Below are 23,946 nucleotides of genomic sequence, written 5' to 3'. Positions count from 1 at the left end.
TAACAGCAACACGCTAATGTCAAGCCAAGTTTCTTGTGCGTTTCATGTGAGGAGTCACATATGAGGTTCCATGATGGCTTAACTGTCTAATAGAATAGACAACAAGCACAAATTTTTTTTTTTTTTGCTGACATTAGGTTTCTGCAGATATGTTGAGGTATGATCGGTGGTCATGTGTAATTGTGTGGTGTGCAAACTTACGGTCTTCTCGGGTCTGTATGTAGAGTACGTTGCTGCGGACGCCATCTCCTGCCTGTGTGTAGGCCAGGACCTGAACGCTGTAGTTTGTGAACTTCTCCAGACCCTTCAGCTCCACCTGCTCACGAGTGGTAGTGATGTTCTGCATCTCTCCCCATTCTGAGAGACGTGAAAAAAAAAAAACTAAATGACTCTCTGCATTTTCATTTACTCACTAATAACAGCACATCATTTGAACACTTCACATGAAGGAACACAGGAGAACCATGTTTACACATTTCACTTACAAAAAAATGCCATGGTTTTATTCAGAGGGAGACTAAAATAGTGTATTTTGCTGGACAAAGGATTGCTTGTCACTGCTAGCTATATTTAGCAGACAATGATATTTATGTCCAAATGCAAAACAATCAAAAAGTAAAACTTTTTCCCATGGCTCTTTAAAGATGTTTAAATACCATTTATATTTGGAAATACACCATGGTAACGGCATGCTATTTTTTAAAGAACCTTGAGTCCTACTGAACATGGCTTAGTTCAAGGTTTATATTCATGGTATTTGATATCTGATATCGTTACTGTACCAAGGTTCTGTCAAAGTTTTTTCTTGTAAGCTACCAAAAGTTTACATTCAAGTTTGCAGACATTTTGTATTCAGTAAAATGTTATTCTGTAAGCATACATTAAATTGATCTAAATTTACATTAAAATATTAATTTTATCATCATTTACTCACCCTAACATTTATCCAAACCTGTATGAGTTTCTTCTGCTGAACACAAAAGACAATATTTTGAAGAATATTGGTAACCAAACAGTTGCAGTAGCCAATGGCTACTAGCAGTGGTGACCAACATTCTTCAAAATGTCGTCTTTTTGTGTTCAACAGAAGAAAGAAATACATACTGGTTTGGAATATCACAAGGGTGAGTGCATAGTAACAGATTTTAATTTTTGAAACTATCCCTTTAAGCAACATAACTGTTTACAACATTGATAATAAGAATACATGTTTCTTAAACACCAAATCAGCAGATTAGAATGATTTCTGAAGGGTCATGTGACACTGAAGAGGCTTTCGCTGATTTCTTATTCCACATTTTACTCATTTTAGATATAAGACAACAACACACACACATACACATGTCCACACACAAATGTACACTGTCTGTGGTTTGGACTGGCCGGGATACAGACACATGGGCAGACTGTAGGGGGCGCTATACAGGGACTGTGGCTAGTGAGGAAGTAACAGTATAGTTTATAATTACTCTGATTGAGCCCCAGTGTCTGGCCCCCACAGCACCCACCTCCGTCGGGGTAGAGGGACCAGAACACCACACGGTAGCCCTTCAGGACCCCATTCAGGGTCATCCGTGGGGGCTCGGACCACGTGATCACCGCCTCATCTGATGTCACAGTGATGGCCCGTACATTCTGGGGTGGCTGGCTGGGGACTGGGAGAGAAAAACGAGAGACAGTCACAAAAAAGCAAAGGAAGTGGCAGGAAAATAATTCAGGCTTCGATGGAAATAAGATACAATAGGTGAAGTGGAAACAAAAATTGCAGTGAAAGAGCACAATTACAGTGATGTAGTACAATGACAGTAATATTCTGCAATTGGAGCACTTGGTATGGCCCAAGAGCATCAACAACCTTGTAACTACACTCGAAATGGACAGAACAATCATATCCTGAAGCTTAGGAGAAGTGAAACGTTACTGTTATCTAAATTTTGAGCTGTTTCACCTACTAAATGTGTTTGATTTTTTTTTCCGGATACACCGCAAATGTGGTGGTGGTGATGTGCCAAATTGTGTCCCTGAATAAATAATGGAACTATTGAGGGAACACAGAGCATGTCTATGTGACTTGCTGGGAGGGAAAAAAACATGTGCGGATGACAGGATGAAAGGAGGTATAGAGGAGAGATAAAGCTGGCTTGGCTCTATGAGAGAGCAGGTGCAGCTGGCGCAGGAAGAGAAGGAGTGAGTAAAGGAGATGGTGTGAGAAGGGAGGGAGAGAGAGAGAACAGAGGAGATATCATGGCATTTGTTTGAAGAAGCCTTAGGGTCTGACTCTGTCTGGCCCTGGTGGACCACACTAAAACTGCCATTTAGAATAGAACGGCTTGACAGAGTGTTCACGAGCACAACTTGCAATAACTCTTCAACCCTGCCTGCAAATCCCAGGCTCTCTCTCTCTCTCTCTCTGGATCTGACACTTATAACAGGTATATTGGTACTGTATCTTATGGGTGTATTGGCATCTTGCTTTCCTCTTAGGCAAAAACTAATTATTATTCACCCTCATGTAATTTCAAAACTTTACATTTTTAGGGTAAATCATTATCATCATATATATATATATATATATATATATATATATATATAATAATTTTTTTAGTGGATAAATGAAAAACTGGCCACTTAATTAGGTACAACTTGCTCGTCTTGCCTTCAGAACTGCCTTAATTATTCATGGCATAGACTCGACAAGGTGTTGGAAACATTCATCAGAGATTTTGGTCCATATTAACATGATAGCATGACGCAGTTGCTGCAGATCCATGATGCACATGCATAATGCGAATCTCCCATTCCACCACATCCAAAAGTTGCTCTATTTGATTGAGATCTGGTGACTGTGGAGGCCATTTGAGTAAAGTGAACTCATTGTCATGTTCAAGAAACCAGTCTGAGATGATTTGAGCTTTGTGACATGGTGCATTATCCTGCTGGAAGTAACCATCAGAAGATGGGTACACTGTAGTCATAAAGGGTAGGACATGGTCAGCAACAATACTCAAGCAGGGTGTGGTGTTTAAACAATGCTCAAATGGTACTAATGGCCCAAAGTGTGCCAAGAAAATATCTCCCACACCATTGCACCACCACCACCACCAGCCTGAACCGTTGAGACAAGGCAGGATGGATCCATGCTTTCATGTTCTTTACGCTAAATTCTGACTCTACCATCTGAATGTCACAGCAGAGACTCATCAGACCATGCAACGTTATTCCAATCTTCTACTGTTCAATTTTGGTGAGCCTATGCAAATTGTAGCCTCCGTTTCCTGTTCTTAGCCCATCTGCTTCAGGGTTCAACATGTTGAGCATTCAGAGATTGTATTCTGTATACCTTGGTTGTAACAAGTGGTTATTTGCAGTGTTGGTCATCTTACTTGAAAAAAGTAATTAGTTACAGTTACAAATTACTTCTCCCAAAATGTAATTGAGTTAGTAACTCAGTTACCACATTGTAAAAGTAATTAGTTACTCAGCAAAGTAACTGTGACATTATTTTTTATGTTCTATACAGATACATCAACCTGACTTCAAAGACTTGGTAGTGATGAAAGCTGCCCGTGGTGTTGCTTCACATCACCTTCAAAAGTTGTTCTTGAATACTGCAAAGACTATAGCCAATGGCCAACTAGTCTGTACATTCTACACCTGCAGAGGAAATAACTCTCTGTATCAGCATGTGGCATTAGTCTGCATTCATCATTCAAAAAGGAAAACTGGAAGAGTTAGGAAAAGTATACTGTGTGTGCCCTCTTGAATTTGTTGTTTGATCACTTCCATTTTTCTTCTGGCGCACAAGTTTATTAAGCTGAACAGTCAGTCAGAGTGATGTCTCTCACCAGTGTGCCATACTGCTGATTTAAATTGGATTCTTGAAATTCAGAATTGGTCCATATCTGTCAGAGCTGTGTGAATTAGTTTTTAAAGATGATGCAAATGAAAACACCTTCAAATGGTAGATGGTTTTACAGGGTTTCTAATTGGTCCAGTTTTATTAGCTAGTCAGAGGTGATCCGAATTGTCAATTGGCTGGACTGTCAGCAAGTAGACCTGGTTTTAATCTAATAGGCCATGTTTGCTAAAATTGATTTATTTATTTTTTGGTGGGGGGGGGGTAGGGGTTCTTCTCAACCCTAAACTTGAGAAGAACACCACTGGTGGAGGTAAAAACAAAGTCATCAATGGGGAAAAAAGATGGAAGAACTCAACAGTGGCACAAAAAGAACCCAGGAGCTTTCCAAAAATAAGAATGGAGAAGAATGACAATGGGACATAAGTGGGTGGAGGGGTGGAAGGGGAATTTGGGAGATGGAGGGAGAGATAAATGAAAGGTGTTTTGAGAGTGAGTGAGAGGGAAGTGGGAGCAGAGAGGAGGGGAGTTGAAAGCCGGAGAGAGGGATCTGGAGGAAAGATGAAAAGAGAGAGGGAGAGACAATACGCTCAGCTGCACATAATTAGACTGGGAGGAAAAGCAGTGGATCAGGGAGAGGGGCCTCGGCAGACAGGCTAATTATAATTATTTTTCCTATGCTTGTTGTTATTACTATTATCCTTAACAGCATCAATATCACTGTCGCTGCAATGACAGTGAAACGCATGTGGATGAGGGCCACGGGCCAGAGTCACCCTGTACATACGACTCGTGCACAATCACACAAAAGAGAAATCCCCAGAACATGATGGATGGATAGATCTCATTACCATCTTCAAGTGTTGTAGCATTGATCTCAGAGCTGGAAGGTCCGGTTCCGGCTCGGTTGAATGCCTGGACCACCACACCGTACTGAGCAAACTTCTTCAAGTTATCCAGGGTGTACACCTCACTATCCCCTGTGGCTTTCATCTCCACTATACTGTATTGTCCATTACTGCCCGGACCATTCTCCCTATAACCGATCTGATAGCCACGGATCACTCCATTCTGGAGCTCTTTTTTAGGTGCCTAAGTGGAGTGAAAAGAAAATGATATACAGTAAGTGAATTTAAAACTCTAAAGCCTAGGTCTTCAACACTGCTTCTGGGAATCCATTGTCCTGAATTTTTTTTTTCTTCAACCTGCTTCAGCAAACCTGACCTCTGATTTTTCAAGTGATCCTGAAGATCTTGATTAGCTGGTTCCAGTGTGTTTGATTAGGATTGTAGCTAAACTCTGCAGGACAGTAGGTCCCCAGAAGTAGGGTTGTGGACCTAGGCTCTAAAATCCAAAGAAAGTTTAGGAGTCGCAGACATACCTTCCAGGTGACACGGATACTCTGAGAGGTCATTGGCTGTAAAATCACATCCATAGGTGGCCCATCAGGAGCTGTAAAAAGAGAATCACGTCATATCACAAGAATATTAAAGGAATAAAAATCATTCCAAACCCGAATTACTCTTACTTTAAACACAATAGGAGAAATGTTGTATCATATCCGGGGACTTTTAAGCTTCAAAAAGGGTACAACGTACCATAAAAGTATAATAAAAGTGTCGTATAAGACTTAAGTGCCTTATTTCATATATTCAAATTCCTGATAGCTTAGTGAGAGAAACAGGCTGAAATTTACAGATAATCTTCCCTTCAAGTTAGCTTCAATTGTTATTCATCAATTGATTTCAATTCATTGTGATTGAAAACTTTGAGTCAGTAAGTACTCAAGAACCAGATCAGTACATTTATGTGGACATTATGGAAAAGAGTGGCCAGGAAATTCCTCAAAAATTTATCTTGTGTTCCATGGAAAGAAGTAGGTAACGGTTTGGAACTGCATGAGGGTGATTAAATCAGATCAGATCAGGGATGGGAGACGTACGTGCTTCCTCTGTGCTGATGGTCAACTCTTTGCTGGCTTGACTGCGTCCAATCTTGTTGTAGGAGTACATGCGAATGCTGTACACGGATGCCGGGTGGAGCTCCACAATGTTGGCCTGGTTGTTGGTGGGCGAGATCTTACGGGTGGCATGTTTCAGCTCCCATGGGTCTACAACAAGGACAAAATAACAGGATACATTACTATATCACACCTCCATCCAGGCTGTTCTGGAACATTATTTTTGTTAGCATGCAAAGAGGACTGTGTACAGGTCAGATCATACAGATTTGAGAAACAAGCGATGCACTGAAAACTAGGACCACCGCAGATGTGCAAACAGTAAAATAAGGCAATACATGAGTCACAATGCCGCAGAAATCCATTCACATCCCATTCATCTTCTCGTAGTCTGAGCTTTTTTCGCTACATAATCTTCTGACATACAAATACATATTTAATGCATGCTCACAATGTAATTCATCCAAGCTTGAAATGGAAACAAAGCAATGCCGCACCGGATTTATTCTTGTACTCGATGTCGTAACTGGTGATGATGCTGTTGCCATCGAAACGCTGTGTCCACCTGAGGTTCATACTGCGATCTTTGACCTCTCGAACCTCCAGCTCTGGGGGGTCAGGGGGTTCTGCCAAAAAAACAAGTGGAAATAGACTTCAAATAGATGGAGGAGATTAAGACAGAGAGAGAGAGAGGCTGAAGAGTAAGAGGTGGCTTGGGGCCAGGAGGTAAATTATTGATTTTATGTCTCTAGACAAAGAGTATCATGTAAGATGTGAGCATGTTGTTCATGGCTGATTGTCTTGCCTTGCACCGTCAGCTGAATGAGCCCTCGGCCCTCGCCATATGAGTTGATGGCATGACAGGAAAAAAAGACGGAATCCCCTCGCTCCGCTGGCTTCAGCTGCAGAAAGAGAGAACGTGTTCTAGAGAAGAACTTGTTTTTCTCTGTTCCTCATTTTGAGGCCTACTTCATGTATTGTCGTACAGTGTAAAAGTGTTACTTGGACAAAGGTATGTACCTTTTGGCAGTAAGTAAGTAGGAATGCTAAATTATTGACTGTTTGTATTCCTTTATATGTTGTGATTGGACAAATTATGTAAATGATGTTTTTGAAAATTTTACCTAGTCTAATCTTTTTATTTAAAGGGGTCATCGGATGCTACATGCACTTTTACAAGTTGTTTAAACTGAAATGTGTGTTGGCAGTGTGTGTACACAACCAGCCTATAATGATAAAAATCAACCCAGTGTTTTTTTTTTTTATCTACTAAAATTTTTACCCCTTTCTCAAATCAAGCCAATCTCAGATGCCTGTCTTTGTGATGTCACACAGACAGGCCCCTCCCATGATAGTTTGATTGACAGTAGCATTTCAGCACAGACTGAACTGGCGTCTTACCTTAGACCCGCCCTGAATGAGCTGTCATCAGTCTTTCATGGTTTTGATATAGGAGCATATGTAGACAAGAATATCTCCTTAGCGACTGAGGTGTTTTGTTGTTGGGTGTAATAATGAACATAGCAGTCGTCATTTACTCCCGACATCTAAACCGCTGAAGACTGGCTGAAGAGTGGATTACGTTTGTTTTTCTGAAGGGAATCTGCCCCGATCTACCTAAATGCGTCTAACTTTGCGCAAATCATTTGTGATCCAGCTTCACCAACAGAAAAAGTGCATATAAGGTTTTTTGAATGAAAATCGCCTTTCCTAATGATGTGCCAATTAGTAAGCTTTGTGATGAATGCGGCTGAAGTAAACAGTCTCTTTGAGAGCGGCTCGGAAGAGAAGGGCGGAGTCAGCAGAGCTCATTAACACTTAAAGGAAAATGCTACTAAAGGCTTGTTCTGAAAAGAGCTGTTTTTGACTGGGTTAGGGTTAGGGTTGAGTTTAATTGAGTTTTTTTTACAATACCATTGATATATTTTATTAACCATACTATGTTACAGACTTTGCATTAAGACCCTAAAGAATCATATCAACTTGTGGAAAATGGGCATCCGATAACCCCTTAAAGCTGAAGGGTATAAATAGATAGGGTATAAATAGAAAGGGTATAAATAATCTATAGATAATAATTATAATAATAACAGATATGATTAGAATATACAAATCAATCAATCAATAAATACATGTACTGTACTTCTCAGGTCAGAATATAAAATCATTTTAGAATGAGTAAACAAACAAACAAACAAACCACAAGAGCTGAAGTTGAAAAAAAGGTGTGAAAGGGTCTACTAGGACCCTTGTTTGGAAACATTTAGACCAGCTTTTGCCTTTTTTAAACATTTATTGTACTCCTTCACTGACTACATATACTGCATGTGTTTGTACTTGTCTCACCTTCAGTGTGGAGATAACTTCATCGCTTTTCTCGTTGGGGTTGGTAGTGATGGAGTACCGAGGGTTGCGGTCAGGGTCAATAACGGTGTCGCCTCGCTCCCAGCGAATGATGATGGGGTACTCACCTCGGGCAGTACAGTTTAACTCCTTGTTTTGCCCTTTTATGGCCATGGTAGTGTTTGGGTGGGATGTGATCATAGCTGGAACTGCACAAAAAGTTACAAAAAAAAAGTATATTAGGATAGGAGGTAAATATATGTGAGGATAAAAATAATAATAATTAAATAAATAAATAAAAGCGGCAGGGGTCAGTGTGACTTTAACCCGACACATGGCTTTCTTGTGACTTGGAGCAGTGAGTGTCAGCATGTCTCTTTTCAACTCTTCAATCACTTTTTCACACTCACTCACTTGCTCATTCCCCCGAGCCACTCTTCTCTAGTGCTACCACACACACACACACACACACACACACACACACACACAATATCGATCTGAAGAGGGTTTTGCTGTTTTGTTTTCATCACTTATTCATTCCCTCCCTTACAATGAGTGAAACAGATAGAATTGAGATTCAATCAATAACACCAGCACTGAATCAGAGAGCTCGAGAGAGAACGAAAAGGAGACAGATCCCCTGTAAACACACACACACACACACACACACACACACACAAACATTCTGATACTGTAAACATAGTCGCATGATATCCATAGGCTTTCCATGACAAAATAAAACCATGTTCTACCAGTATATTTTGTTGAATAACACCACATAACCTAAGTAGATTTATCCAAGCAATCCCACCCATTACTGTCCTGATGTTACAAACAAAAGAGCATTTCTATTCCTTTTCACTATGAATAAGAACCCTATATTACTTTAGACAAATTCTCATTTAATAAAGTTTACATTTCACCCTAAAATAATAATTATTTAAAAGTCTTTTTTTGCCTCAAGAGTTTTGTAGCATAGATTTTAGCATAAATTATCAAATATTAAAGTCAAGATTATATTACGTATTGTGCCCAGACCAAATAATTTTATAATAATAAGTGTTTTTTCTTTCTTTCTGTGCATTAAAGTATGAATGAGTAAAACATACTGCAATGCACATTATACACTTATACACTTGTAAAGTACAGTTATAAGCATATATATTGACAGCATTTTAATTTTAGTTAAATAATATGGTCTGGATACTATTATTTTGATTACAATAATAAGAATACTTCAGGCATTACAGTACATTAATGAGAATGAGATTAATTTACACACTGTATCAATGAATCATCAATTAACTGACTTTAGCTGGAAAATGACTCTCTTATTGTCTTCTTGCATCGCTGACAAACTATGTTCCTGTTTGACACTGTAAAGCTGCTTTGACACAATCAGTATTGTATAAAGTGCTATAGAAAAATAAAATAAATAAATAAATAAAATATTATAATGAGAAATTGGGAAAACAAAAAACAAAATAAAATTCACTTTATGAAAAATTATTATTATTATTATTATTATTATTGTTTTTAAAACATTTCTTCACATATTTCTCCATAATATTTAACTGACTAGAATGTTATGGCTGAGTGTTAATGAATACACCTGTGGATGAGGTTTGTTTAAATGTGGTCAGGACTGTAACTCAGGCCTATGGCAGTGTTGCGTGGACGGGGTATTTCTGCACTCTCACACATTATGTGAAGGATCAATAATATGGATTTGGACTGAACAGATTGTCTGTCCGATCTAATGATCAGTCATAAGATGGCCTTACAGATTCGTTGTAATGTTCTATTAATCTAAATGAATTGGCACACTTGAATCTGTTGTTCTGGTACTGTTATTGAGAGCTGCTTAAACACACATACATAACAAACACACAAGCAGTAACTCCTGGCAATTCTAGCTACTATATAAAAAAGTCAAAGGCTTCTTGTATTTCTTGCCTCAGTGTGACTGATATATCATAAGCTGGGTCATTAGTTTGAGTGACAAAGTGTGACAGGTATGTGCGCCTGTGTGTGTGTGTAGAGGTTGTGTGTTGTGTGTGAGTGTGTCCACTCAAGCATCTCAAACCCTTCCCGTAGGCATCAGACTGGGACGTGAAAGCCCATCTGAGGACTGTTCTTAAACAAAGACCTCAAACACACACCATCAAACACCATCCCAAAGACACGCAGGTCAAATTGCATACAAGAAATCCTCACTACTGTGACTGGAATTCAGAAATATGGCTTTATTGGTGTCATGGTTTAATGAGAGATTTAACTATTATGACATTTCTGATATTCAACAGCTGTGCCCTGAAACTTGTCTACCTAAAGAACATGTCCATGCATAAATTAGGTAGCCTTCTAAGAAATATTGTTTTGGCCAAAAGCAGTACTAAATGCATCCTGCACAAGTGAGAAAATCTCAGAATGTTTATCCAAGATTTGTGGAAGGAATCAAGGTAATTGCAAATGTATTAATATATATATACCGTCCAAAACCAGTTATAATTCCAATTATTTAAACAATTTAAAACACTCAAATTCCATCCAGTATTTGTGATTTACTCTGCATTATAGAGAGTATTGAGACTTGAGCTTAGTAACACGTTAAATCTATTATAATCTATCCACCATTTTTTTATGTAGAAGTGGGTACGATCATTTTTTAACTTGTAAATGTGCGAGGCTTCCAGTGTCAGTCATTTTCCAGTTATTTTAGTCTGTTTAGTGTTCCTGTGGCTCAGTGGTAGAGCATTGTGTTGGCAGTGCAAAAAGTAGTTGCTTCAATTCCCAGGAAACACACATATTGATAGAAATAACGGCATTGTTATGATTCTGCCCTCGTGTCCTTGATTTTCTCTATTTTTGTCTACGCTTGAGTTCATCCCCGCACGTGACATGTATAGCCTGAATGCATTGTAAGTCGCTTTGGATAAAAGCGCTTGCTAAATACATAAATGTACAAAAGCAGTCTGATATTCTACTTGATATTGCAAACTGGTATTTGTTGTCATACAGTATTAGATTAATAATGATCAACACAAAAACTCTAAATTGTTTTACCATTTTTTCTTTCTACCTTCTCCAACTTTTCTTTTAATCATGCTATTATTTTTGTTTCTTAATTTTGTCATTTGTTAATTTATATGTGTACGTTTCTCCACACATATATTATTATTATTGCTGTTTGCAATAATACAATCTTTCATGGATTTTCTACTACATATTTCAGTAAGAGACATCATTAACATTATATTAAGCCATACAAGTTAATACCAGGGGTTCCTTTCAAGAGTTTAGATATGCATTAGAGTGTGACATACTTTTAACAGTGAGCATCATGCTCTTGCTGATGTCAGACCCCACTCCATTGCTGGCCTGACACAGGTAGTATCCCCGGTCTTCTTCTAAAACATGGCGGATCAGCAGAGATCCATTGGACAAGATCTGGATGCGACCCGTCAGTGGAACTGGATGGTATTGCTGGGGATTCCCTATACCTTCAGAATCAGAAGATGAAGACATTGTTGGTTGTGGCTCATCATCTGCTCATGAAAATTTGATTTGGACAAGTAGTGACAAAAGATATTACCTTTGGCATGCTTCCAGACAACTTTGGGAGGAGGATACCCTTCCACGGAGCAGTTCAGAACTTCTGACTTGCCATAGATCCCATCTTGATTATTGGGCTGAACCCGAAAACCAGGGGGAACTACAATTAGGAACATAGACAGTGTCAGGAGAGGAGATACCAATAAAGTGGTTTGCAAAGAAGGGCATGTTTTGTTGGTCCTAGGGCAACATTAGGTCAAACAAACATAGTTCCATCCCTATCCCTCCAATCTAAGCTAAGCAAATCTGCTCCAGAAAATGGACCTAATTGGTGAAATCACACTGAGCATCCCAACCCACTATATTGCCTTATAGCCTTCGTTCTCTTGCTCACCTGTCACTATGAGTTGTCTCTCTGAACTGACAGTTGCTGCATCATTGCTGGCAATGCAGGTGTAGTTTCCATTGTGCTGCAACGAAACTTTAGAGATCTGAAGGGAGCTCATGAACTCCTTGGTTTCGATGGTGACTCCTGATGTTCCTGACACAATCTCCTGCCCGTCTTTCCTCCAAGTGATCCGGATTGGCATGTCTCCGGAGGACACCACGCAAGCAATGTACATCAGCTTACCGATGGAGGTAGGAGGGAAGTCAAAGGGCTGGATGAGGGGAGGAACTGATGGAGGAAAAGAGCAAGAGACCTTCAGTATCAAAATTGAAAGGCTTCATGGTCTGCAATGTAATACTGGACCCCGTCACCCTCCAAAAATGCACAGGCACATACACGCTTACACACATCCCACCCCTCCAGCCCATAATAGCTGCTCTAATTAGAACCCAACTGGCATGGGGAATAATGGCATTGCCATGGAAACAGAGGTGGGGGGCTCCATCGGAGACATCTGGGGGATTTAATCTGGGGCTCGTTAAAATTCAGCTAATTAAATCAGAGACATGACAAGACAAGCAGCACACTATACTGACTTCACACTGGAGTCAGTGTTCTGATGTACCGGTACACACATACACAAACACATTAACGCACATGCACACACTAGACCTCGCTGTCTTTGTACCAGGAGCTGTAGCCCCTTGTATGGACACATATAGTGAAGTGAAGATTCCAAACCCAAAATCAGAGTGACCTCCATTTAATTTACATTTACCATACTGAAAATAACACCCCCAAACACATAAACAAGTTAAGTACACTGGTAATTGATGAATTGTTGTAATGCTGCAGAAGGCCTGTAATCCTGTTAATCAGAGGCTATCAGTGGTGTGCTTTCTCTCAGGGTCTTTGTGCAAGCAGAGGGGCAAGAGCATCCTCAACCTTCACCAATGGCCTACAGCTTAAATATATGCTTGTTTTAAGATAACCAACACTCCATTAAGCCAAAACTCACCCATTATGCCCCAATAAACTACTACACTTTTCTTTTCAGATTTAAAAGATTACATATTGTACAGTGAGCATCTTTTTTTTATTATTAAAGAAGCATGTTTTTAAGAAATGCCAAACCTCAACCTCATTACTTTTTTTTTTTTTTTTTTTTTTGGAGATCCTCCATAAAAGATACCCTGCTGACTAGGCTCAAGCCCAAAAATCCTCCCGGGGTAGCTTCTTCACACCAAATCCAATATTACTAAATTACATTAAAAAGTCTTTGACATTAAAAAAGTATTTGCAATTTTCACACTAGAACTATTTGCGCCAGGCCTACGTGCACACACACACACACACACACACACACACACACACACACACACACACACACACACACACACACACACACATACATATATATACACACTCATTGGCCACATTATTAGGTACACCTTGCTTGTACCAGTTTGGACCCCCTTTTGCCTTCAGAACTGCCTTAATTCTTCATGGCATAGATTCAACATGGTGTTGGAAACATTCCCCAGAGATTTTGGGCCATACTGACATGTTAGCACTATTAGATGCCTAAATGCTTTGAGTTGCTGCCATGTGATTGGTTGATTAGCCATTTGTGTCACCAAACAATTGAACAAGTATACCTTATAAAGTGGCCAGTGAGTGTATATATCAGCACTGTGCCTAAATAATGCATAAAAATGCTTAAAGGCAATGTTTCACACAAAGACTACATCAAGTCTGATGAAAAATCTATTAATTAGAAAATGGTCACAAAAATTGTACAATAAATCCAATGTGACTAACTGATATCAATGCAATTTTTACACACATATACACACACACAAAATAAATAAATAAATAAATTACAAAAAAAATGATTATATTAAAGGATTACATGCTAAATACAAAATGACTATAGATTTTAATTATGGGGGTGGTGTTAGTGCAGTGGATAAGACGCATGCCTGTGGTGTGAGAGACCCGGGTTCGAATCCACTGTGAAACGCCAGTGTGTCCCTGAGCAAGACACTTAACCCCTAGTTGCTCCAGAGGCGTGCGACCTCTGACTTATATAGCAATTGTAAGTTGCTTTGGATAAAAGCTCAGCTAAATGCAAATGTAATTATCACAATTTCCTGCAAATAATCTATTTACACTACATGATGGTGAAGTTGTAAAGTCTCTCAATAATAATAAATTATATGGATCATTGTAGAACTTGGTATGAAGGAGTTGGAATCTTAAAAAAATACTCCTTTTTACAATTATTTATTTAATTATGTTTGCTTAAAAACCTGTGAATAAACAACCCAAAATCAAATGTAGAAGGATCTCCAAACTTTTTTTTTTATCTTGTGACTTGTGACTGCTTGTGACTTTTTCAAGGGGCCATAAACATCCCCAAAACCTTTAGCAGTAATCACTAACCTTTGACTGTGACGTAGACAGTCTGGCTAATGGAGAGCTGGGGTTGGATGAGCACGCTGCACAGATATGCCCCCTCATCCGTACCCTTCTGTACATCACTCAACTTCAGAGTGCCATTCTCATACACCACCTGACGATGGTTGTCTGGCAACGGCGTTGTCCCATCTTTAAACCACTTGATGGAATAATAGGGGTAGCCAATCACACGACAGTTAATGAACGTGTTGCGACCGGCCACAGCTGTAATATTTCGCATGGCCCGGATACTGGGAGGACCTGCAAGAGAGAGAAAAGAAAGAGAAAGAAAGAGAGAGAGAGAGAGAGAGAGAGAGAGAGAGAGAGAGAGAGAGGAAGACAAAAAGAGAGAATGTGCCAGGTAGAAAAGGGTAAAAGAGAAGGAGAATGAGAGGGAGATGGGAGACCAGGTTTTGCATGGATATTTGGAGTAAATAAGGGAGAGATGTGGGAGCAAGAAAGGAGAAGAGCGAGTGGTGGAGGGGGAGGAGGGGGTTAGAATGCTCTTGGTCTTCACACAGCAGAAAATGTGGTGTAATAGGTGTGTGCATCTACAGTTTCAATGTGTCTTGTACTGTATCCTTCATCATAGCTTGGCACACAAGAGACAAACCATGCCTTTATATAGTTTCAGCAACTAAATGAGGATTTGTTTCTGTACTGTTAGTTTCAATCGACAAGTTAATGCATATAATAGTAATGCTATGTGCGGTTTAATCTTAACAATAAAAGACTAACCTAATGTGTTTGTGTAGGCAGAGTGAAAATACAAAACATCACATTTCATAGCAACGTCCCAAAACACACATTTATAGGACTGCGAGAGCAGAGGCCTTAGAGTTACTTTAGTGAAACTGTGGCAAGCTAAATGCTAACAGCTACTGAATAGCTTTGGAAAATAAAAGCTATAATGTTTTTTCAGCTTTTTATTAGAACTGGCCAGTAATCTGAAGTGTAAGGTGGTGTTCACAATGACAGCGATTTAATCATTGGAGTACACCAAGTTGCTGTACTGCCCTACTGAAAAAGAGAAGAAGAAGAAAAAAAAAAAAAAGACAACCTGGATAGCTTGTCATCAGGCTGGACTGTTTTGGTGGCTTTGGGGTACTTTTTAGCTTTTAGGTCTATGTATATCTGGTACACAGCTGGTTAGCTGGGCTAGGAAATTAGCTAGGAACAGATAAAACCAGCAAATCACCATATTCATTCATGACCTCTAATCTGGACTACTGTAATGCACTACTACGTGGTTGTCCTGCATCTTCAATAAGCCACAGTTAGTCCAACATGCAGCTGTTAGAGTTCTTACCAGATCAAATAAATATGATACCACCCCAAATTTACAATCTCTACACTGGCACTCAAATTATTCTCTATTTGCTTTTCTGTTTCTACCTCAGGATGCCCATCGCAAGATAACTAGAATCCGGCCTCTTGAGAGGACTTCAGATAATGCAAACTCAGAATAAATATACAGAAATCCCAAAATGTTCCTTACATTGTACAGTAATTATGATCACAACATATAATTATTGCCTTAATTGTGTTCATTGTTTCTGCTTGAATACGTCATTAACTGTCTGATTTGTATTATCCTAGAACTGTACATTTCTGACACATGGACTATACTTTGACATAGCTACCTCAGATAACAAATTACTTTTAACTGTAATGTAGAGACATGCATTTCATGTGAAAATGCTTTGAAATAATATGCATCATGAAATGCACTATACAAATAGATGATTGAACCTTAGGCTTGTTTTGATTGCTAGGATGCATTCCTGCTTAACTGCAGAATTATTTATCAGATAACATGAGCTCCACTGAAATTTTGGCCCCTAGTAACCTCAAATCAACTATGGTTGCGACTTGCTCTTGCTGCAATATCTTTTGGAATTTGCATATGCTAACAGCTTCTGATTTTTGCTAGCAAGACCAGTCACTGACAAATTTGATAAGGTTAGTAATGAATGATTTGTGTTTGGTTTGTTTTCTTTGTTTTGGGAAAAAGAGAAGGCTGACTTCTTCAGGACTCTGCTCTCAGATCACACACAAGGATGGAGGGGTGTACAAACAAATGGATGGTGGGATACTGTGAAGATTTGAATGGCCAATGCCTGAAGATGCAGAAAGCAATAAAAACAGAAAGAATTGAGACAAGGTGGCTTAGGAGTAAAAAACAAAACAAAAACACTGAGGACCCAGAAGAACGAGAAGACGTACTATAGAAGGACATTTACAGTAGTTTGCCTCAAAATGGAGGGTGGATCGGTTTATAAATCGTCGATTGAGCATATGTAGATTTTACGCACACAAATATTCTCATCATCTCTAACAGCCCACTCCTCATCCACATCTCTCTCTTCTTCTGTTGCTCTCTCTCCCTTTCTCTCAGCTCAGTGTGCGTTGTGCTTTGAAGTCACCGCTCTGACATGTCAACCCTGATGTATTATTCAAGAAGACTGTTGCACAGTATCCCTCTTCTCTCTTCTTCACAGTTATTCTCTGGCTTTCTTTCTATTTCTCTATTTTTCTTTTGTTCAAAAACATAATGTATGAATGTATGAACTTAGATAAGGATCCAGACAGGAACTGAGCACTGCTATCGTTCTGTTCACAGGAAGAATGGGGCCTGATTCCTCACAGGTGTCTTTGTTTGTTAAATATTGTGTTTTGAAACTATCATTTAAGAATAAATGTGTGTGCGTGATATGGATAGTATGTGCATTAAAGTCAATGCTGTCAGTTTTCATGAGCGCACTGTGGTCAATGTATTAGTCAGGCAGTAGTGTTTTAGGACTCTATGAGTGTGTCCATGAGCATTGGTATCATTCAATGTGTGTGCGCACAACTGTGGCTCCCTGGCACAGGGTCTCATTCTCACTGCAATTATTGTTCTGGCATGTGTCCTTAAAGCAGACAGATATGTCATAACTGAACATTTCAGAGAGGAGTAGAGGGTGAATTCAACAGGCCTGTCAACATGACTCAATTTCACTCTTAGTCTGAGGCTCAGAAGACACGCCCATGGAACTCCCACAGTCGGTTCACTTACCATCTGATTCATAATATTCAAACTCAATCTCTATTCTCTATCTTGCAAACTTGTTTGTTTATTTGGATCCCCATTAGCCACTACCAAGGTAGTGGCTATTCTTCCTGGGGTCAGAAAAAAATAAAAAAAACAAAATTACATTATATTAATCCATAACAATAAAAAAACAATACAATAAAACATACAAACCCCAAATTCATTCAAAACATCAAAAATCAGCAATTTACTGTGTACTGTACCATTAAATATTTCTTTAACAATTTTTTAAACCTAATTTTACTTGATAAAAAACATGTAATATCCGATGGCAATTCATTCCATATTTTCATTCCTCTATACATTACAGTCCGTTGCTTGACATTAGTTTTTGAAACAGGAAGCAAAAAATATCCCTTTAATGCATGCCTGGTGTTAAAATTATGACTAGCATTACTATACAAAAGTTTAGAGTACAATACACTTGGATCTCTCGATACTGAAATGTTTCTTATAAAACATAGCAGAGAAAGAATTACCCTGTCCTTCACCAGTAGCCAACCTAAAATGTTGTGCATTCTCATAATATTAACCTTTCTCTTACAATTCAGAATTAGTCTTGCAGCTCTATTCTGGACTAACTGTAATTTTTCTAAATTTTTACTTGATGTACTTGACCATACCACTGGGCAGTAGTACCATCTGATTCATAATATTCAAACTCAATCTCTATTCTCTATTTTGCAAACTTAATCTGATTGGCTGACTGAACACAACGTCGAAGATTAATAGCACACTGGGATTTATCTGTGTGACTGGAAACAAGGTACTGGGTTGATGGAACGAATGCTTCTGTGGATTAAATTATTATTGGAATTGTCAACGTTTGTCAGGTAAGTGGCATCAAATATTTAAATATATTCGGGTCAGAGCCAATTGCCTTTGAAAAGTATCAGTTAAAATATATTTCATTATTTTTTTTAACAATGAACCAAACTTAGAATTCCACTTTGTCTGTGAAATAATCACTATTTATGACTATTTAAAGGGCAGAGATTATCATCATAGAGTCTATATTCCTTTGCCACTGTATGCCAAGTCAAAACAAATTTTTCCATTGAATTGACATACTTCTTTCTGGTGATGTATACCAGCCTTCAAAATCATTAAGTCCACTGAAGGTCAGGACACACCAAGCCGACTTCAAAGAACTAGTGGCGACAAAAGCCGACGGTGTTGTCGCCTCGTGTCGGCAGCATCAGACCAAAAAGCTACGCTGGAACACACCGCACAGACTACAGCCGACATCAAATGCATTCTGCGCATGCATGAGAGAAACGAGCTGTTTATATAAGCAGCTATTAATAGTATATATTCGTCATTCAAAAGGAGAAACCGAAACAAAGATATCTGAGATAAACGCAGATATACGAAATGTAAACAAAGCAGTGCTTGCTTATAATTTTGAATATCAGTAACGTTGATAACTTTAATCAATTTAAAAATTCACGAATTAGAATGATTGGGAAAGATCACGTAACATTTCAACAGACTTCTGTCTGTACCACTTTCATTCACATGCTTGTTTTCATCACTTTTGCTTTAATTCTCAGCACTGACCCGTTCGCTAAACTGAACATCCAATCATAGCTCTCGCTCTTACCGACGTCCCCGATGCTGATTCAACAGCAAACTGCCACCAATGTGAGACCTATGAGAGCCGAAGAGTGGAACACACCAAACAAACTAGCCCGACTGTCGCTCAGTGGCAAATGGCCGATTGTCAGCTTGGTGTATCCCGGGCTTTAAACACCATCCAACCACAATTGACTTGAATGTGTTTTCATTCATTTTTGAGTAAAACAGCCACATATCAAATTCCAAATTATCAGCCGATGAATAAAATAAAGTCCCCGGTTGACGTACTTTTTCAGTACTTTATCTATCTTTTTGTCAATTTTTTTCCATTTGTGTCCTCTTCTCTCGTCTCTGCTCCACTTTTTTCCTTTCCTCTAATTTGAGTTTTTCCTAGTATTTTCTCTCGTTTCTACCCTTCTCTACCGTTTCAACTAATCTTTTCTCAGTCTGGTTTCTTATGACATGTCTCTTTTCTCTTTGGCGTGATGGCATCTCCATGTTGCCAGATCTCCGCTCTGTCCCAGAAAAGCCAGGACACCATACGTGTGCCAGCCAGCCAGCGACATCAAGACAGAGACACCGTGTATGTGTGAAAGAGAGGAACAAAGACTCAGCAGATGGAGAGATAAAAAGGAGAAGTGGAAAGATACGGAGAACACAAACAGATGATCTAACAGTGGAAAGAACGGCGTTCAAGATGAGAAAACGCACTGGTGACAGCACTGGAATGAACAAACAACATACGATGCTCCACCCACACACATATACCCACCCACCCCACTCACACACACACAAAATGATACTTGAGTTGATAAGAAGCAATGAAATCTGAAATTGAGATGAAGTGAAGGACTTCAGGGGTCAAGGGTCGGGGAAGTGGCGGGTTATAACCCTAAACGTCTGAGATTGAAAAGTAGACAGGCACCTCTTACGTTTATGCGCGCTTGGTACTCGGCGCTACCGGCCGAGTTGCGTGCGGCGCAGCGGTACACGCCCCCGTCACGGATCTGGGGGTTGGTGACGTTGACGTGTGATACAGTGGAGCCGTCGGAGAGCGTGTACTGGCTGGCCCGGTGCGCCGAGTCCCGCGCTACCGGCTCGTCATCCAGTGTCCAGGTGATGGTGGGGGGTGGAGCACCTTTGGCCGCACACATGAGAGAGAAGGGCTCACCAGGGGCTACTACGCGCTCACTGAAAGACGAGACGATCCGTGGAGTGCCGTCTGACAGGAAAAAGAGAGAGGAAAAAAGATAGAAGACTTCAGAATCTTTGAAAGGTGCACTGATGCAATGTTTATTTTATAAGAAAAGTTCAAATGTGGTCAGTGTCACTAATTTTGTCTTTCCTCTGAATTGCATTAGTGACACTGTGTCCGAACAAGACATATCTTTTTTTATTAAGAAAGAAAATTTGTTTAAAATGTAGTTAAAATCAGATTCTTGAATATTTGTCTGAACTTAATGTAACTGCATGCAATCAAATTAAACTGTAAAAAAATAAAATGCAAGTTTACTTCATTCAGAAGTATACAAACTGGGGATCCTTATTCGATAGATAGGGCTCCGTGCATAATTTCAGCTGAAAAACTTTTACATTGTATTTTTTTTTTGTAGTGAAATACATTTCTGTTTTATTCTTTTTTTCTAACACGGTCACTAAATCATTAGACTGAACATAATTGTCACAATTCACTGGAGTGAGGGAATGAGATATAGAATAAACTTCAACAATCTTTAATAATAATCCAAAATAAGAACAACTTCAGGAGAACAGACAATGAATTACATTTAACAGCAGATTACCAACCTCTGAACAGAACAATCATTAAATACAGAACTCAATCAGGAAAAAACGAGACACACCTGGAATCAAATAGAACACAATCAGGGAACAGGAGCAGGGAGACCAAATATGGGCATAGGAAAACACAAGGGAAAACTAGATCAAAAAACACAGAACAGTCCTTGGACGTGATATTATGTCCCCCTCCGGAAGGCATGACCTTGTGCCACATAACATAGGTGGGCACCTTGGTGGTCCCTCAGGACAGGCTTGGACAGGACGGGATGCCTCCAAGGCAGTACCGGATCTGGGTCCCACGGTGGAGCAAGTAACTCAGGGGGCCATGGCAGAGCAGAAAATTCAGGAGGGCAGGCCTCAGCACTCGGCCCGATCTCTACGGATGGATAACCCCACCAAAAAAAAATAAAAAATTGGGGAGAATATTGGCTTCTGAGGGCGGATCTTCGGACGACTCTGGAATACATGGGGTTGGGCAGGTGGTTAGAGCCATTGGGGTGGCATGTGGGGGGTTCCTTGCATGGGGAGAGTTGGGGAGACACTGAGCTCCACAGGGGCCTGGACTATGAGACTTCGAATTTTCCTTTATTTCTTCTATTTTAAAATTGGAACCATTTAAATAACGGATGCGATTAACCAGCACGATCGAGGGAAAATAATAATAATAAAAATTTATAATTATAATTCCTTAAATTTTTATAGCACTTCTCTGGGCACTTAAAGTGCTTTACATAGAAGGGGGTAATCTCCTCAACCACCACCAGTGTACAGCATCCACCTGGATTACACGATGGCAGCCATATTAAATCAGAACACCCACCATACACCAGCTTATTTGTGGAGAGGAGACCAAGTGAACAGTGATGAAGCCAATCAGTGTATGGGGATGGTTAGGAGACCATGATGGTCAGAGGACAATTGGCAAATTTGGCTAGGATGCCGGGGTTACACCCCGACTCTTTCTAAAGACATCCTGGGATTTGTAATGACTACAGGGAATCAGGACCTCGGTTTAACATCTCATCTGGAAGACGGTGCTTTTTTGTCAGTATATTGTCCCCATCAATACACTGGGGCGTTAGGACCCACACTGACCACAGGGTGAGCAGCCCCTGCTGGCCTCACTAACACCTCTTCCAGCAGCAACCTAGTTTTCCCAGGAGGACTCACAACCAGGTACTGACCAGACTCAACCCTGCTTAGCTTCAGTGGGCAAACAGTCCTCAGCTCCTGTCATCCTTCTCATTTTAGGTCCACTGTTCTGTCACAATTCACTGGAGCGAGGGGACAAGGATGCATAGAATAAACTTCAACAATCTTTAATAATAATCCAAAATAAGAACAACTTCAGGAGAACAGACAATGAATGATATTTAACAGCAGATGACAAAACTCTGAACAGAACAATCCTAAAATACACAACTCAATCAGAGAAAAACAAGACACACCTGGAATCAAATAGAACACAATCAGGGAACAGGAACAGGGAGACCAAATATGGGCATGGGAAAACATGACGGGAAACTAGATCAAAACACACAGGGCCCGGTTCCCCGAAACGTTCTTATCGCTAAGTAGTTCTTAACCTATTCCTTAACCTCTCTCTTAACCTTATGGCACGGTTCCCGACACGTTCGTACGCTAAGTATATCTTCTGTAAGTCACACTTTCGTAAGGTTGGTCTGGACCATTCGTAGCTCTCTCTTAGCGTTATTTGAGCTCATGACGCTACTGTACAGCAGTCTTTAGAAACCAGCGCAGCGAAGTACAAGTCAAACTATGGTATGTTGACAATTTTGTGGCTCAACAATGATTTTCTGTTATTTTTTAAGACTCATAATAAATTATGTTTGCAATGGATACAGGCCTATTTATAAAGTTGACTTTATGTGGTATCAGAACTAATATGGTGGTAATTAGCCTAGGCTTTTTCGTAATGTAATTAAAGCGAATTGACAATCAATTTTTTGATAATTAAAATCTGGCAAACAATATGGCTCTAAATGGCTATAAATGGGTAATCATGGTGGTGTCCAGTAAGCGACCAACTATAGCAGCGATCCAACGTGTCCTTGTATTGAATCAAAGACGGAGCCGGACGCGGAGCCGTTTAGCCCATGTCAATTTTTTTTATTCGGCAAAACTTAAGCCCTTTTGACATTTTGCCTGACGTGGCTATATAAAAAAAAAATTCGCCTCTCAAGACAGCTCATTATGGAGCTGCTGGACCTTCTCAGACCTGCGCTTGTCAGGCTAAAGCAGCGGAATTTTGCTTTAAGCCCTGAAGCCCAGCGCTACTTTTTTTTTTTTTCTTTTTCTTTTTTGCTACAGAGAGATTCATCGAGGTCGTGGGAGAGGGCTACGGCCTAATCAAGACCTCGGTGTGGAGGTGCATCCACACTGTCTCCAACACCCTTCTGCGCCGTGCTGGGGATTGCATCCTGGTGGATGGCACACTCATCCCTATCGCCAATCCATCAGTGATTGATCAGGCGTAGGCAACTCATCGCGAAAGGGAGACGCGGCCATAAACGTGCAGGTTATAGTGGACCACAGGGGTGTGATCTCTGACCTGGTGGTCAGCAAAACTTCAAGTTCCTCAGATGAGAGGCTTTGTGCCCTTTTTTTACATTGCTTCCCCAGCATATTATGTATCTAACTCTCTCTCTCTCTCTCTGTTCATTGTAGATAGGTTGCTTTTTATTAAAAACATAAACCAATTGCAATCAATACCGCATTAAACAGAGGTACCTGCAGCTGCTTGCCAATTAATTCTGATTGTAAAGTACCTTAGCATTAATATAAAAGTGTATTATATAATTTTTATAAGTCGTTAAAACCATGTCAAGAAGCGGCACAACGGGATGAGGAGGGTGGATGATTAGCAAGGGATACCTGGTTCGTCTAACCGT

General features: G+C 39.8%; 1 protein-coding gene across 5 annotated transcripts in view; it reads right to left on the bottom strand.

Annotated features, from left to right (window-relative positions):
• LOC132122917 (cell adhesion molecule DSCAML1-like) overlaps window positions 1–23,946 on the bottom strand; it is a 142,825-nt gene that overhangs the window by 27,555 nt on the left and 91,324 nt on the right. For 2 of the 5 annotated variants that reach the window (XM_059533417.1, XM_059533419.1), the window contains exons 7-19: window positions 20,160–20,456; window positions 14,548–14,823; window positions 12,109–12,390; window positions 11,755–11,874; window positions 11,486–11,662; window positions 8,163–8,368; window positions 6,622–6,718; window positions 6,314–6,442; window positions 5,799–5,966; window positions 5,238–5,308; window positions 4,708–4,948; window positions 1,470–1,655; window positions 202–357 (exon numbers count right to left, since the gene is read on the bottom strand). In XM_059533417.1, coding sequence (XP_059389400.1) covers window positions 202–357; window positions 1,470–1,655; window positions 4,708–4,948; window positions 5,238–5,308; window positions 5,799–5,966; window positions 6,314–6,442; window positions 6,622–6,718; window positions 8,163–8,368; window positions 11,486–11,662; window positions 11,755–11,874; window positions 12,109–12,390; window positions 14,548–14,823; window positions 20,160–20,456 — 2,406 coding nt within the window. Of the gene's footprint in view, window positions 1–201; window positions 358–1,469; window positions 1,656–4,707; window positions 4,949–5,237; window positions 5,309–5,798; window positions 5,967–6,313; window positions 6,443–6,621; window positions 6,719–8,162; window positions 8,369–11,485; window positions 11,663–11,754; window positions 11,875–12,108; window positions 12,391–14,547; window positions 14,824–20,159; window positions 20,457–23,946 lie in introns of those variants that run through there. The other 3 variants (XM_059533420.1, XM_059533421.1, XM_059533422.1) reach the window with 2 other exon arrangements.

Source organism: Carassius carassius, chromosome 41 (genome assembly GCF_963082965.1).
Source record: "Carassius carassius chromosome 41, fCarCar2.1, whole genome shotgun sequence".
Taxonomy (NCBI): Eukaryota; Metazoa; Chordata; class Actinopteri; order Cypriniformes; family Cyprinidae; genus Carassius; species Carassius carassius.
The sequence above is the reverse complement of the archived record's forward strand: the minus strand, read 5'-3'. Positions and strand labels throughout refer to the sequence as shown.